The 17,943-nt window shown below is 36.7% G+C and overlaps 1 protein-coding gene across 9 annotated transcripts in view; it reads left to right on the plus strand.

Moving 5' to 3' along the window:
- The window catches only part of LRRC7 (leucine rich repeat containing 7), a 493,923-nt gene that overhangs the window by 294,920 nt on the left and 181,060 nt on the right, over positions 1-17,943 (plus strand). For all 9 annotated transcript variants that reach the window (XM_070405356.1, XM_070405358.1, XM_070405365.1 and 6 more), the window contains exon 8: positions 9,926-9,989. In XM_070405356.1, the coding sequence (XP_070261457.1) occupies positions 9,926-9,989 (64 nt within the window). The remainder of the gene's footprint in view (positions 1-9,925; positions 9,990-17,943) is intronic.

Raw genomic sequence — 17,943 nt, forward strand, 5'->3', positions numbered from 1 at the left:
TAGTGAAAATGAGCATCTTCATCGCTGATTGTTTCTCATAACCTTTTGATTGTTCTGCTGCAGTGTAAACTATGAGAATCAGCTTCAGGGATGTAGCTCTCACAGAGATAATTAGCATAGCTTCTGTTTGCATGGTACCTCTTCCCCCACAAAGAACTCAGAAAACCTTACAAGTGCAATTATATCTTGTCTTGAGTTAGGGAATGCACAATGATTTTTGGCCAGTGGGAAAATTTATGTATAGAGTGAATGAATGATTGGTTCTGATTATAAACCCAAGAATAGTAGAGAGAGAGGAATGAAATTCAGGCTTCTCCTCAATCTAATTAGACCTTACATTAGAAGGAATTAGTGCAGAATTTGTCTCAGATCTCAATTTGCTGTTCTTAAGGTTCTGTTTTGTGTGGTTTGTTTTTTATTTTCCTTTAATCTCTGTCTCTGAACAAGTATACCTTACTGTATGAACTAGACATATTCTTGGGAGATTACTTCGGTTTATTTCTTCATACAGAATCTTTTTTTCATGCTGTGAATTAAATTAAAGATAAGTAATTAGAGGAAGAAAATGTTTTCAATAAGACATCACAAAAATCAATTTAAAGCTTAAAGTGTTAAGTTTTTAAAAGGAAAAAGCATTTCCAAAGCAAACAATCATATTTGTGATAGTTTGATGTCACATATTATATATTCTAAATGTTCATTATAATAAATTAAATGCTATAAAAAAGTAACATCTTAATTGAGAAATATTAACATACTTGTCTAAAAAAATTGCCTTTCCAATATTTTTTGACAAAATACTCTCTGTTTAGTTTGGTTACATGCCCTTCTGGAAGATTCCAGGAAGCCAGGTTAGCCTTTTGTCACTGTTGTTCTTAGGAAGAAGAGGAATTGAAGTGATAGGGAGTACACAAAAATAATAGCTGGGGCATTGGTTTTAAGGTACAGTAATAAAATTGTTATATAAAAAAATCTGATCATAGCAATTATGTTTATCTGCCATTGGATAAGAAATTTTTAATATTTCCTGGTGTCTAAAGATTATACATTTATGGTTTTTCAACATGAAGTATGCTAGCATTTGCATTTTTAAAGAATGTCAATTAGGCATTCTAGTCTTGGGTATCTGTGCTACACAGAAAAAATTATTTCAAAAATTTATAATGTGAGATTCATCTCCAGAGAGATTCTTAACAAGGGAAGAACATTATCATATGGTAAAATTGGCATGTCTAAGTTACAAAATGTAAATGTCCATTAGACATAGGTCACAGATTAAACAAAGTGAAAAGATAGTATATTCTTTCTCTAAGTTTCAATAAGAAAAATGCATTGGACCATAACAGCAAAAATGAGTTTTCCTATCCTTGTGCCATGTATCGTCACTAATTAGAGAGAATATTCAAGCACATTTGAAAGACAAGTTAAAAGCTGGAATGCATGAGCTCATAATGCACAAGCCCATGACGAAAATTTGTAGGTTCCTGCGAGAGTCAGTAAACCCAAGTTACTGCACTGGGAATTTATGGGCAAACAATAGTCCTGCCAACTCTATGTGGCTTCAGAGGTAATTGTACATTTAAATACATAAAACCTCTGAGTCTGATAAAAAGACAAAATCATAGATTGTATAATTTTATTAAAGTGACAGATGAACCTAGATATGCATTATTTTCCATCATTGTTCCAACTGGAATCTTTTTCCAGATTTTCAATTGGATAGATGCTAGAAAGTAATAGCATGCTAGTAAGGGCTGATATTCATAAATGCAATCAAATGACAGTGTTAAAAAAATGTTCCTGAATTTCAGTAACATGTACCCTAAAAAATGGGAATTTCAAATAGAATAGAAATAGTTATTATTGGCAATTTCCTAATAATAAGTATCCTCAGTCCTTAATTTATCTGTCATATTTGTATTCAAGGATTTGAAAACCTAAAGATTCTTAGGGGTCAATCTTATAACATAAACCCATAAAGTCATCTTGGGTTTTAAGGACTGCTGTGAAATTTTAAGGACTGATGTGACCAGAGGTTGGGAAACTATGTCTGTGGTTCAAGTCTGGCATCCCTGTTTTTGTAAACAAAGCTTTATTGGAACACTGGAGGACCGATGCACAAAATTAATGCAAGGGGCTCGGCTCCCACCACCGTGGCAGCTGCCTCCGCCTCAGCCCCTGCCGCCACAGCTTCATCCTAAAGGTCTTCTGGGAGGACGTCCAGAAGGACGTCTGGAAGGATGTCTGGTCTAATTAGCATATTGCGCTTTTATTATTATAGGTAGCCATGCCCATTTGTTAACATAACATTTGTGGCTACTTTTGTGCTACAGCAGAATTGAGACAGAGATCATATGGACAGCAGATCCTGAAACACTTCCTATCTGGCCCTTTACAATAAAAGTTTGCTAACTCCTCTTAGACTAGAGTGAGCTGTAGTCCACATACTTTTCATAAAAACAGATTTAATCAATGGTCAAGCAAACAAATCAGGCCAGATTTAGATGGAGATGATCCCATGTCAGCTCTGTCACTAACTTTCTGTGTGACCTCACGCAAGTGACCAGTTCTCCTGTCCCTAAGAAATGAGCATTTCCTTTCTGAGGTTGCCGTGAATAATGCCAGAGCAAACACCAATGTGGTCTTAATTTATTTTTAAATATATTTTTATTGATTTCAGAGAGGAAAGAAGAGGGAGAGAAAGATAGAAACATCAATGATGAGAGAGAATCATTGATCAGCTGCCCCCTGAAACCTTCACGCTGATGATCAAGCTCGCAATCAGGCATTTGCCCTGACCTGGAATCGAACTGTACCTTCTGCCAGGCCCAACATGGTCTTTAAAGGGAATGTAAAAATCAGGCCAGGGTGTCAAGTCCAAAAAAAGTCAAAAATGCAAGGAAAGCCTGAAGTGAATATTGGGAGCTGAGGTGACAGGAAATTCTAACAGGTCAGAATTTCAAGCAGACAAAGGAATGTGATCTGATGGAATTTAAATACTCAGAATAAGATGCTTAAGTACACCTAGGCCCATGTTTCCATGACCAAGTATGTACATGATTTCATGGACTGGAATGGACAAGAATTCAATTTCATCATCTTCAAAAAGAAGTTTTTCAAACTGTGGTCCTAGTCTAAGAAATATACTAGAAGAAAGTAAAGAAAAATGTTTTTGGTCACATAAACAGGAAATATCTCTGAAATGTTTCCATCTGTTAGAGAATCACAATAGACATTTGTATATTTTATCTGAGAAGTCCTGCCAATTAGAAATCTAACTCTTTTTTTTTTTCCAAAATGTCCTGGCGATTTGAATTTTTTTTAACTCAAGCAACACCTATAATTCCTTAGGAGAACTTTAGGAAACTCTGACTTAGAAAATTTCTTAAGTTATTTCCAAATTTGAAAGAAGCATTCCCAAAGTATTTTAGTAGTTAACCCTTACAGAGCACTTACCATGTGTCCAGCACTATTTATGTGCTTTACCTATACTATCTTAATCATCACAATAATCCTGTGATGTAGGGATTCTTATTAGCATCCCCATATTACATATAGGAGAACTAAGCTGCAAAAGTATCTTTTAATTTGTTCCAAGTCAAATAACTAGTGAGTGGTAGAACTGGGATTCAGACCCAGGTAGTCTGAATCCAGACTCCATGTCCTTAACTACTCTGCACACATAATTTTATTGCGATATTTCAGGTATTCAGAGAAGTGAAAAACATACCTAAGCATTTCACTTAATATTTATTTTATTATTTGAATTTCTAAAAAACATATTATTGGAAATGTCAGAAAGTTAACTTACCAGCAGATGTAGGTATCCAGGAACTGGTGACCCTCAGACTTATCTACCTTTATCCATCATGCATATTCCACAGTACTTGAACAAATCTATATTCATTATAGTTTTCATTAAAACTCTAATAAACAAAATGAAATGAAAAATATCAGGATATCTCCATGGCAACTGTTAATTAACTGTAGATGCCTGACAGAAATGTAGTGGTGTTTCTTTGTAAATATTGTAGTTCAGACTTCTCACTGGTAAAGAATAATTCATGTATGCATATATGAATATCTTCATTAAACAAACAGTGATTGGGAAGCTACTTATGGTGTGAATAAGATTGGCAAGTTACTTGCCCTCATGGTGCTTAAATCTAGCAGGGGGAAATTAGTTAGCTAACATATAAACATATGATATTTTTCAGTGGTAAAGGTTAAGAAGAAAATGAAACAGGCTAAAAATATACAAAGTGAAGACAGAAAGGAGACTTTAGTTTGGATAGTGGGGATGGACTATCTTAAAAGGAAACATGAGCTGAGATGAGAAAAAAGGTATTAACTCTGATATTTTTGGGAAAAGAACATGATGGACAGGAGAGATAGCAATGATAACAGTAACAATCAAATTTTATGCATTTCTACCATTTTACATATATAATATGACCATAGGTCAGTAAACTTTATTAAATACAACCAATTGTATTAGAATTTCTCCAGTAGATAACGAGGTAAACTTACAAATCAGCAAGATATTAGGTTGGGCTAGATAAAGGTCAAATTTTCACCATTACTGACTGAGGGCATGGCCCAAATTTGTGACCAAGTCCTAATATTTGCTCGCTGACCTATGGTGGCTATCACATCGTCAAGGCCAGTCATTTATAAGGGGAAATCACACCCGCTGGATTTCTGTGGGGACAAAAAGATAGGACCAGATCCACATGTGCTTGCTGTAAGGAACTAGGTTGCAAAGTCAAATGCGTGCATCTCTCCAGCAGGCTGGCTTGAATTGCATAAGGACAGGCCACATGGGAATTCACCTAGCAAGGAGGTAAACAAATGGAGATAGAAAGGTCATCTCCTCCTAACCAGTAAAGGGAGGTGATCAAGGCCTGAAGTATTTCTCTAGCAAAATGGATCACAGCTCAAGGTGGTTTTGCCCCCTCACCCCAACCCAGGGCACATTTGAAAATATCTGGAGATATTTGGTTGTGAAATTAGGGATGGTGCTACTCCTGTCTGGTAGGTAGAGCCCTTAGATGCTGCTAGCCATCCTATGGTGCACAAAATCATTATACCCCAGAAGTCCCCTTATCCAGCCATGAGGGTAGGACAACAGGGTTTCCTACAACAAAGTCTATGGGAATTTTTAGAGTTACTATGGAGCAAAATATTTTATTTTACTTCCTTTGAGGACACGTGTTAATATTGTACTCTTATTATTTTCATTGTTTCTTTTCATATGTGCAAATACATGTGATTCATAGAGCAAGGTTCTACAAAACCCAGCTGAAATGTCACCTCTTCTTGAAGTTTCCTGTAATTACTCAACTGCTAGGTGTTCTTTTTTTTTTTTAGCTCCTATGGCAATCTATACATACTTTTATCCCAGCACTTATCACCCTGTGAAGTAACTATTCATTTAAAGGTCATTCCCATTTGGAAAATAAGTCTTTCAGAGTGCAGACTGTGTGGGATGTGGTAAACATTCTACAAAGCTCACACTAGGACCCTGTATTAAAGAAGTAATCAGTCAAAATGTCAATAGTTCCGCAGTTGGGAAACACTGAGGCCCAGAAATCTTTGTAACTGCAATATCCACAATGGTACCTGCCATAACAATCACAAACTGAGTGAATGAATGCTCAGAAAAGGACACTACTACCATAAAAATGCCATGAGTTCTATTTTATTTATCTGTCAAAGCTTTACTTATTTGTATCCTGAGGGAATTAAAAACGTATTTTATATGTTCATCTGAAAGGAACATTTTTTTGGACAATTTGACAGAATGATTATAGTTTAGCAGCTAGCACATGATCAAGAAAAGCAATAGGCTATGTTACAGACTGGATAAAATCTTGGGGTGAAAACAGTCCATTTTAAAGGTGTGCAACATAAGAAATAATATTGAATGACATCTTCAAAAACAAAAGTAAAAAATGTAGTAATCTTAAAGATATAAAGTCATATTGGACAGATAACTTCAAAAACAGAAGTGAGAATGTAATGATGAAAGGAAACTTTGGTGATAACAATTAAACAATGATGGAAACTAAGAGCATAAAAAATAAAATGAGATAAAATTAAAATAGAAGAAAATATATTTTAAGTAACTTAACTTAAGCTTCAGAAAATAGTTCAGAACACCTCATGGGAAAGAAAACTTTCTTGTTGTACCAGAACAAGAAAAAGAAAAAATGTTGCCCATTCAAAAGCATGGAAAAGGGATGGTAGGAAGCTAGAGTATACATTTAAAATGTAGTTGCCTAGGTATGAATTTATGAAGCACAGTTTTCAAAGGCAGTAGCCTAAAACTAAAAAGAAAAAGGCTTAGTGGTGGCATAGAGGTTACCTATCTTCCCACAAACGGAATCACACTGAACAACAGTAATAGAAATGTAAAAAATAATCACTTTTTTTCTACATTGTCTTAGAGACCCACACTAGAGAATAGTGTTCAACCCTGAGTGCCACCTGGTCATCAGAGGTTCTGTGATTTAAATGGTGTCTCAATTCTGTTGTTGCCAGGCAAGATAGCCCCAAATAATATATTAACAAATAAGCCTAGATGTGTTCCATAATTCTTTTTTTTTAATATATTTGTATTGATTTCAGAGAGGAAGGGAGAGGGAGAGAGGGATAGAAACATCAATGATGAGAAAGAATCATTGATCAGCTGGCTGCCTCCTGCATGTCCCTTACTGGGGATCATGCCCCAATCTTGGCCATGTGCCCTGACCTGGAATCGAACAGTGATCTCCTGGTTCATGGGTCAAGGCTCAACCACTGAGCCATGCTGGCTGGGTCATAATTCTTTATTTACAATAACAGGAGTGCCAGATTTGAACGTGGTCTCGTTTTGGAAGAGAAACACTGAGAATTTTTACTAAGTCTAAATTAAGATGATCAGGTGTTTAGAGGGTTGAAAATCCTATCACACAATGGATGAGTAAGAGGTCACTAATATTTAACCCAGAAAAGAGGTAAATCCTTTAACTAATGCAATTTGCTTTAGGATACCCAAGTACAAGGTGTAACTCATTTATTCATTTGTCTTGGTCATCAATCACTAGAACTAGGGGAAAAAATCTGCTCTCAAATTTATACGATATCCTCCTAGGAGACCGTGAGAACCACCAAGTTCATAGAATCCAGAAAATTGTGGAAGGGCCTCTGGTCTTCAGGTCATGGTGGTTCTCACTAGAATATTTGTTGCCTAAGGCCACAGGGTCAAGTCACATGCAGGTGGCTCTGCTACCCTTGTGCTCATTTCTCACTCACTTGCCACACTTGGCCACTGGATCCTTCTCCTTGATTCCCAAGGCCTTGATGCTCATTGTTTGCTTGTTGCTAGAAACAAGATTTGCAAGAATTTGCCATTCTTTAATGTTTCCAGGCTCAGAAGAAAATCTAATTTTCTCTTCATGTGGCCCAGCCACTTTTCCCACTACATGCATCTATTCAGTGGCATAGATTTGGCAGGAGGCGAGGAAGATGTTCTCTTAGATGTTGCCCACAAGGTTGCACAACCTCTGGATGGCTGGATGGCTGAATGGCCGGTAGTCCCTCTGAACATCTTAAAGCGTATTTTAAGATCTGGTGGAGAAAGGAGGCATGTACACATGAAAAAACTAATAATTCAAGAAATTAAGTGGTAAATGTCAAATAAACCCTGGAAAAGGAAGCAAATGGTATGTGTATTTTAAAAAAGGAGATATAATTTTTAGGTGGAGTAGACAAGAAATATTCCACTTATTTTTTAAATATTTATTTCCAGTCAAGACTTTTATCTGAGCTCTTTTCTCTCTATTCTCTCTCTCTCTCTCTCTCCCTTTCTCTCTCTCTCTCTCTCCCTCCCTCTTTCTCTCTCTTCCTCTTTCTCTCTCTCTCTCTCTCTCTCTCTCTTCCTCTCTTTCTCTCTCTCTCTCTCTCTCTCCTTCCCTCCCTCATACCCGCCCTCCCTTTTTCACACACACACACACACACACACACACACACACACACACACACACACATTTTCCCTAATAAAGGTCTCTCACATTCACTTCAAAGTCACTATAGTATTTTAAATAGCATTCACTACATCTAACCTATCTCCACCTTAGATCTATTCCATTCCAATATTCCCACAACTGCTACTCAATCAAGAAATTATCTTTAATTTTTCTTCTTTTTTACCTCCCACATCCAATCAGTCATCGTCATTACCACATGGTTTTCAGGGCCATTTTTTATTTAGCCTCTTTGCTAGCACATCCTCTCACCATTATTCACACCATTCCAAGCTACTGGAGTGAGTTTTATAAAATACAAGTCTGGTAACTCTTTGCTCTCTAAATTTTAAAGGTTTTATTGCCTTTAAACTAAAACTCAAATTCCTTAGCCTGACATGTATGACCTTACGATCTAGCCCTTTCCTACATTTTATTCCTGATTTCTTATTATTTGTCTCATTTTTTATTATTTCTTACTATTGTTACTTACCTGCTGTTTCTGAAATAAGCTATGATCTTTTAACAAGTCACTTCAGTCTTACCTTTGATCAAAACCTTTCAATGACCCTCCATCTTACTCAGAATCAAAGCCAATGTTTCTATTGGGCTGTGAAGACGCGCTTCTATCTAACTCATCATTATTATCTCCTTACTCTCCCTTTCCCTCTCCCTCACTCTGCCTCAGCCACACTACTCTCCTGGGATGTCTTCAAGCAAGTAATATGTCCCTGCTTTAGAGTCGATGCACTGGCATGCTCCTTCATTTCTTTTAAGCCTCGGCTCAAATTTTGTCCTTTTGAGTAATACCTACCTGACCCCCCTATTAAAAATTGCAATTCTCCATGTAAATTCTTCCTGTGTGCCTTGACTATTTGAGTTTTCTCCATAGCATTTATAACATTCTAGTATATTATTTTATTTTACTTAACATTAATTGTAATCCCTCTCCCCGCCCCCCACCACTGCAATATAAAGTCCTTTTGGGCAGGAGTTTTTGTCTCGTTTATTCACTGCTGTACCCAGACCGCAGAAGATTGTCTGGTACATGATCTTTCAATAACAGTTGCTGGGTAAATAAAAGGTACACACAGATTTGCATTTTGGAGTACCTGACAGTGTCTGGATTATACTAGTATTTCCTTTAATGCTCATAAGAGCCCCGTAAGATAATTGCTATATCCATTCTAAAGATGAAGGCACTAAAATTTCTGAGATTTGAGTCAATGATGTCTCCAGAATTACTGTGTAGTCAGCATATATAAGGACAGCATTCTGGTCAGTGGAGAAGTAAATACACTCAGAAATACACTATCTTTTCTTATGTTGCATGTTGTACTTGAGAGTGGTTTGAGATACGCTGATGCATATAGCATGTGCTAAGGTATCTCTAACCTTTGGCAGCATCTCTTGCCCAAGGTTCTGCAATTATTCAGAGCATCCAATCCAATATGTTTAGGAAACAGTGAATATAACGTTTGTCTGTAGCAGAAGTTCATGTAGGAAAGTAGAAAATGACAAGATTGATGGTGCTATTGTGTCTATATTGCGGCTTTTTAGAATGCTCTGCTAGGAATTGAGCTATCATTGGTTCCCAAACCTGTGGTGACTTAAAAATATAGTTGTTCAAAACTATACCTCCTACTGGTGTAGATTTTTAACAAGCTTCCCAGGTTTTTATAAAGCAGCCAACCCTGTACTCTAACTAGACTGGCATTTGGGAACATGGTAAACTACTAAAGGTTTTCAGATGGCAGTTTGCATAGGTTACTGTTATTTGCAGTTTAATTCTTGTTGGAAAGCACCCCTGTTGCTGTGCACTGTACAAACAGGGAAATCTAACAGGGAGGTGGGTGAGATATTCTGGAGTAATGTGTCATGCTTTGCCTCACAATGGTATTTTTCTCCCTCTGTTACAGGTCAATGCACAAACTGGCCCAGCTGGAAAGACTTGACCTAGGAAATAATGAATTCAGTGAGCTGGTAAGCAAATACATTTTCTAAACTTGATAAATACACCCCAGGGGATTTTTTTTCTTTGTCCTTGTAGCTCCAGGTATCAAATCAGCAAGTGTACATTTGCATTTGCTAAATATAGAAACAAAATAAAATCTGGGGATTAAAATAATTGTTTGATTCTATAGTGAGCCACTGAGAACTGGATAATATTAGGATGCACTACAACAAGGGGGATAAGCAGAGGCAGTTTGACAGTTTTGAGCACCAGCTATGTGGCAGGCACCATGTTCCATGTGTGACAAAGGTTATCTCATTTCCTCCCGCTTTGACATGTCGCCATGGTAACTTTATGGAAATGAGCTCAAAGCGGTCACCAACTTACATGGCTTTAATGTGGTTTAACAGGAGTTAAACCAAGACTTAACTAAACCTTGAAAACTTCTGCCTTGGAGGCTTCTTAGTGGAGAGGAGACGTCAATTGTCTTCTATTTCTAATTGTACTGAAAGTATCTTTCTAGTGAACGCATGTTACAGCCTCACTACGATCAAATATGACAGAATTCGGATTTCTCCTTTCAGGCTTAAGTGTCCTTTAAAATTTGCCTGAAGACTAAAGTCTCAAATGCAAATTAGAAAGCAAATACTCCTTTGCAAGCACACTCGGCTTTCTATTTCAGAAGTCTTCCACTTGAACATCTTCAAATATCAAAAATCCAATTCACCTAAAATGTATTTTAATTATTTATAAGTTAAAACAGTTAAGTAATCGGCTTTCCTCTCCCAGCTATGTTGCTAGCGATGTGACCATGTGTGAATTACTGAACCTCTCTAAGCCTCATTTTCCTCTTCTATAAAGTGGAGATTATAATGATTCCTCCCTTACAGGGCTTGTGTGAGAATTAAATGAGATAATATAGGTGCCGGATCTGGAAATGTGATTCTCAGTAAATCTAATGTACAGGGGTGTCGGTGTAAATTACACTGCATGTGGAATGAGCAAAACAATTAACTTTTTTTTTCTTTAACCATAACTGATCTGATCATTATCCCACAGTCGATTAGCTGTTTGTGGAAGGTAAAAAAGTACTTTTACTCTTGTGTGATTAAAAGTTTAATCTTCTTTAAAGGTTACATGGTTCCTCTCAGTGGTTGGCAAACTGCGGCTCGGCAAACTGGGCTCGAGAGCCACATGCGGCTCTTTGGCCTATTGAATGTGGCTCTTCCACAAAATACCGACTTCTGTGCATGGGCCATGAAGTTTCAATCACACTGTATGTGCGCGCCCACGTGTGGTATTTTGTGGAAGAGCCACACTCAAGGGGCCAAAGAGCCGCATGTGGCTCGCGAGCTGCGGTTTGCCGACCACTGCTCTAGACTGTGCTCATCTTCTTTGCATAGCATTTCTGTCTCTCGTGTATCCTCTCACCACCCCTGCGTTTCTCCTTAAGATGGTATTGGATATGTGGGAAGGTGGGTGCACATCTCTCTGACCTGAGGAAAGGGACTCTCCTGGCCTTGGGCTGGTTTTCAGAAGCACGCTGGCAGCACATGCTCTGGGCTGCTGTCTGCAGCTGGGCCTGCCTCCCGTGTTAAATCTGTAGTTCTGAACCAGTCGTCACTTCTTTGGGCTCCGGCGATACTCCCTTTGGTCTCAGGAGATATCTCCCTCTTGCTGGACCGGCCACCACTCAGCTCTCATTGGCTATAGATACATGAGTCTCTGCCCTGTCTTCCTTCCAGCATCAGGCTTTGCAGTTCATCTCCTGGTTTCTGTTGAGAGGGTTCTTCAACAACCATAACCCCTATAGCAGCCCCATAGCCAGTAGACATAGACTCTAAGTGTCTACATGATGTGCAACCTGAGAGAGGCCAAGGACAAATAAAGTGCAGAGCCTCCCACTGCCTGCTGCATCTCACTGTCAAGTTTGTCCTGCTTTGCAAGCTCTCAACATTGTTATAGGGCAGCCTGGATGGTCAATAACAGATAGTGGCAAAACTAGTTAATACTGGTAGCTTTAAAATTAGTCCTTAGGAAGGTGGGATCTGCCCATACTTTTATGAAGAGCTGTAGCTTGGCCTAGTAGTTGAGAAACCATAGACAGTGGATCATGACAACTGAGATTTGACTCTCAACTCCATCTCCGGCTAGGTGGGTTCCTTTGGGTTTGTAGCTCACTCTCTCTCATCAACATCCTCTTTACTAAAACAAGGATCTCACTCTCATCTCTTTTGTAGGCTTTTTAAGAGAATTTCATGCATAATACTCTATAATAAACACTTAATATGTGTGTCAGTGAATTTTAATTTCATCAGGTGTATCATTTTGCAAGCCTTTCATTTGTATAGTTTGTGAATAAATCTTTTATTATTACTAGAGGCTCAGTGCATGAAATTCGTGTATGGGTAGGGTCCCTAGCAGCTGCTGGCTGCCAGCCGGGGCCTTCCTTTGTTCCACGCCACCCCCTGGTGGTCAGCGCACATCAGAGCGAGCGAGTGAAGTCCTGGTAGGTCGAACTCCAGAGGGGACACTTTGCATATTAGGCTTTTATAGAGAGAGAGATATTTGGAAACAGAGATGAATATTTATTTTTTTGAAAATAGACCTACTAAAAGTAAATTTAAAATATATATTTTTTATCTTACACTTTATGGTATCTAAGAAATCATCCGAGCAGAAACATTTATTTTTTACTTTTGAACTCCCAATATTCCATAATGGTCACAAAGCAGTCTCTTCTTAATTTTTTTTCAGTTATCCCAGGGCACTTAATGTGATAATACACAGTTATTTGTAGGAGTGGGGGAAGTATAATTATGGAACTTCACATTCCTAATGTTATTCACTTTTAATCAAATGTCTGGCTTTTATTAGTCATATGTGTGGGACTATTATTTCTCTGACAATACAACCTTTAATGAAAAAATAAGAGAATTTTCTATGATAAGAGGCCTCTGGAAATAATGTAATATGAAAGAAAGAGGATTAAATTCTATTCTACAGCTAGATGTTGACACCCAGGAGATTATTATTAGGTGATTCATTTGTGTGACATGGTAATGAGACCGATGTGGAGAGAAAAATGACAATAAGTAACTTTTAAAAGCCTTAGAATGTGAAAGCCTAATAAGAACAAAAATTTACTTGCTTAAAAATCAATATAAATATCCCAAATGAGATTCAAAGTTGAAATATCTATTAATGGATGCTCCTGTTATAATGAAAATTTCTAAACAGAAGGTATTATTTTATGTTTCTAACAGTAGTAACCACCAAAAAATGCTGGGCAAACTTCTAGGGACATAATAGGTTATTAATGTTGGTGGGTTTTTTAATATATTTTTATTGATTTCAGAGAGGAAAGGAGAGGAAGAGAGATAGAAACATCAATAATGAAAGAGAATCATTGACCGGCTGCCTCCTACATACTTCACCTTGGGGATCAAGCCCACAACCTGGGCATATACCCTGACTGGGAATAAGCAGTGACCTCCTGGTTCATAGGTTGATACTCAACCACTGAGCCATGTCAGCGGGGCAATGTTTGTGTGATTGTTGTTGTTTTCTAATTATTTCTTTCATGACTTGTTTTTTGTTTTGTTTTTTCAATATAAAATTAATAAATGAATAGTTTTCAAATTTTAGAAGTTTTTTAAAAAGTATAAAATGGTAGTAAAAGTCATCCACAACCTCATCTCCTTATATGATCAAAATTAATATTTTTCTAGTGTCTTCTTCCTGCCCCTCCCCCTCATTTTCTTTTAATGAGATCAAATGTGTATTATTTGGAGCCAGGTCAGAGATGGGACACTATTAGGTTGATTTGTGGAATTGGATCACATCAATCCTTAAAATCCTCTGTGTACTATCACATAATGATTCAGATCTCCCCAGAGTCATAGAATGGTGAGGACCACTAAAACAGATTCAGTAGTTGTCACAGGGCCCAAAAACCCTATGGTAGGTATAGATTTCAGGTATATAGAGATCTATCCAATGAACTGAGTCCCTATTGTCCTGAACTGGTGGAGGAAATAATGGAGCCCCGAAAAGCAAATCGCCACGAATGAGAAGAATATAGAGCAGACTGAGCAGCAGAGCCTGGAGGATGATGGGATCAGTAGGTGGATCCAGAACCAATGTGAAGCCCTACTGACCATCCCTCTAATTCAGCCCCAGCTTCTTAGCTCCCAGCCTCTCTCACTACCTCGCTGCTCCTCTCCCTGCACTGGTCTGGACATTTGTTTTTCATATGAATTTTAGAATTAGTTTATCAAGTTTTTCAAAAAAAAATTCTTGTAATTTGATTAGAAATGCATTGATTCTATTAGATTCTATAAATCAAATTTGATTGGATTGAAAATGGAAAATTTTAAGATATTGATTTTCATTCAAAACCAACATGACATATCTCAATTTGTTTGTCTATTTCAATCTTTCAGCTAAGTTTCAAATGTTTCTTCAAAAAAAGTTTTACACATTTTTAGTTTAGCCCTAAGTACCTATATTTTTGTTGTAGTTATCAGTATACTTTTCAAAGGTTATAGTCTCCAACTGTTTTGTTGCAGGTGTACAGTAACCCATTTGATTTTTTGTTTTTTGCTTATATCCAGCTACCTATTAAACTCTACTAATAACATGAGTAATTGCCTTAGATTCTTTAGATTATTCTGTGTAGTGAATCAAAAGTCTGTGAATAGTTGAATAGAAGTAATTGTTATTGTCTGATTCCTGATTTTAATGGAAATTTACTTAATGTTTTGTTATTAAGAATATTCTTTACTATTAGTTTAGGTTAGCTTCAGGATTTACCTTCCTATTTCTAAATTACTAAGACAATTTATCATAAGGAGATGCCAAGCTCTATAAAAAGCTTTTTGACGTTTATCGAGGTAATAACATTTTTTCTCCTTGAATCTATTAATGCTGTGAATTATATAGAGACAGTTTCTAATGTAAGACCACCTTTGAATCTCTGAAATAGATCCAACATGATTATGATATAACAACGATAATGACCATCTATATAAACAGTATGCAGTTCAAGCCTATCTAGGATTTTTAAAAATCCTTGCTCATATGTGAGATTTGTATACATTATTCTTGTGTACTTTCTCTACCTATGATTTTATGTTTCTCATCAGTTTTGGAAAATTATCAGTCCTTATCTCCTCCTCAAATGTTGCCTTTTACCTATATGGTCTGTCTTTCCTGCTGGAATTTGGATCAAATATGAATATGAGTATGATATGTGATCTTAACATTCTATTTTATTAATTAATTTATGGTTTTTTTTCTGAAAAAGTAATCCAATAGGTGATAATTTTTAAAGGTTTATTTTGTATCATTAAAGAAAGCATCTTGGCCTCTCTACCAAACATACTCAGAATTTGAAGCAGAATGGTGAGATCATTTTAAGAGTATTTTAACTCCTTGAACTATTTAATGTACCAATTACTGACAGATATTTCTTAATTATAGGCCATTCAAATTCTGCATTAAAAAAACAAAATATAAATTGTAATAAACAAATACCTAAGTGATAGCAACAAAAATATTTAAAAAGTAAAAAGAGTTATTTCACATGATAAAAAAACATTTAAGCCTTGGCTGGTTTGTCTCAGCCTACAGACTGAAGGAACCTGGGTTCAATTCTGGTCTCGGGCACATGCCCAGGTTGCAGGCTCAATCCCAAGTGGGGAGCATGCAGGAGGCAGCCAATCAATGATTCTCTCTCATCATTGATGTTTCTATATAACTCTCTCCCTATTCCTTCCTTTCTGAAATCAATAAATAAATAAATAATTTTAAGTTTTTAAAAAACACAATGCAAAGATGGATTGGATTTAAAAGTTCAAAGAACTCATCAGGAAATGCTCAGTAAGTCTACAGACCACTAGAAGCAAGAATTTCTAACCTTAGTATTCAAAATGAATTCATTTTGGTTGACATTCTTCACTTTATTTCATAGAGTCCAACAAAAATTCAAATAGATAAATAAAGAATGGAGAAACTCTGAGAAGAAATACCAACAATTGCATAGATTATCTGCTTGGACTATACAAATACTACCAATGTGCTTTCATAGGAATTTAAAACAATTAATACTTATGCTAATGTTTTAACTTGTATCTACAATTAATTTGAATTTAATTAAAGAATTTAATTTAAAAATTAAACTCATTCTACTAAAAAGTGTAGCTACCGATGGTTTCAGCTCCCTAGTTTGCCCAGGGTGGACTCATTTTTAATTACCTGGGATGCATGTATACCTGAGGCAAGCACTTTATTTACATATGCAGTAATTTTCTTTATGAGTGATTACAGCATAGGTTTCCCACGCCTATTAATCACACTTTGTCAGTTATTCTTCAAGTAAAGTTTATAAGAAGATAGGAATAAAATACAATTTGTCATCAAATAACTGGCTACCCCAATTTTAAGGAATATATTTGAAACATCTTAGTCACTAACTCTTCCATTTCTTACATTTGTAAAACGTCCAAGGACACATATTGTAGATATATATCATAGACACTGACAAATGTTATTAATATATCAAGAATTTTTTGAAAAATGAAGCTTATTTTTAAAATTATTACAGGCGCATCAATTTCTGTATCAAAGTCCAGGCAGGAGGTGGAAACCATATCAATTATTTCACAAAGAAAGTTTCACATAAAGAATGGCTAATTGTGCATCAGAGAACTAAAAGAGTAAAAAGGAGGCACTGAAGGGTTACAGACATAACTCTAGGACAGTGATGGAGAACCTCTGACACGCGTGTCAGAGGTGACACACAAACTCATTTTTTTGGTTGATTTTTCTTTGTTAAATAGCATTTAAATATATAAAATACATATCAAAAATATAAATCTTTGTTTTACTGTGGTTGCAAATAAACAAAAAATTTCTATATGTGACACAGCACCAGAGTTAAGTTAGGGTTTTTCAAAATGCTGACACGCCAAGCTCAAAAGGTTCGCCATCACTGCTCTAGGAAGTAGCTAAAATCTCTAGGAAACAAATGGGAGAAGGTAGTGTAGGGAACTGGGAAAACCTAAAGCTGGGACTAAGACATCTATAGAGGGCACCAGCCAGCTAGGTAGTAGTGGTGTCACTTAGGGGGCCTGATAAGGTTGGTTCTAGTTGTATTGAAAATTGCTGTTGCTGAGGTTCATTGTTGCTACAAGGAGAACTATTGCCATTGATGCTACTGTTGAGATGCTAAAATGACAAGGAAGTAACACAAGGAGCAAGTCCCATCTTCTTCCTCTGGCCTCCCGGTCTCTCTCCAGCACACCCAATTGTCAGTGCCTGTCACAGAGCTGCCTGTCCAAAAAGAAATGTTAATCTCGGAATTACAAGCAGAATATAATGGGCCCACAGCTGAAAGGCAATAGCTTAAACATTTAAAGTAAAACAAATGTTTATTTTTGCCAACTCACTTGCAGTATCATTCTCTCCAGAAAGCTTTCCCTGTTCCTAGCAGAGCACCAGGTTCCCAACTGGTGCTTGATAAATATTTCTCAATGACTTGAATGAGGAATGATTTGATTTTAAAAGTGAACCATTTGACCCAGTGATCCCACTTCTAGGAATATATCCCAAGAAACTAGAAACACCAAGCAGAAAGAATATATGCACCCCTATATTCATAGCAGCACAATTCACCATAGCTAAGATTTGGAAACAGCCTAAGTGCTCATCAGCAGATGAGTGGATTAAAAAACGGTGGTATATCTACACAACGTAATACTATGCTGCAGTAAAAAAGAAGGAATTCTTACCATTTGCAACAGCATGGATGGAACTGGAGAGCATTATGCTAAGTGAAATAAGTCAGTCAGAGAAAGATAAATATCACATGATCTCACTCATTTCTGGAATATAATGAACAACATACACTGATGAACAAAAACAGATCCAGAGACAGAGAAGCATCAATCAGACCGTCAAACCTCAGAGGGAAGGTAGGGA

This window comes from Myotis yumanensis, unplaced genomic scaffold, assembly GCF_028538775.1.
Source record: "Myotis yumanensis isolate MYYU_CA2020_CCGP unplaced genomic scaffold, mMyoYum1.0.hap1 SCAF_2, whole genome shotgun sequence".
Classification (NCBI taxonomy): domain Eukaryota; kingdom Metazoa; phylum Chordata; class Mammalia; order Chiroptera; family Vespertilionidae; genus Myotis; species Myotis yumanensis.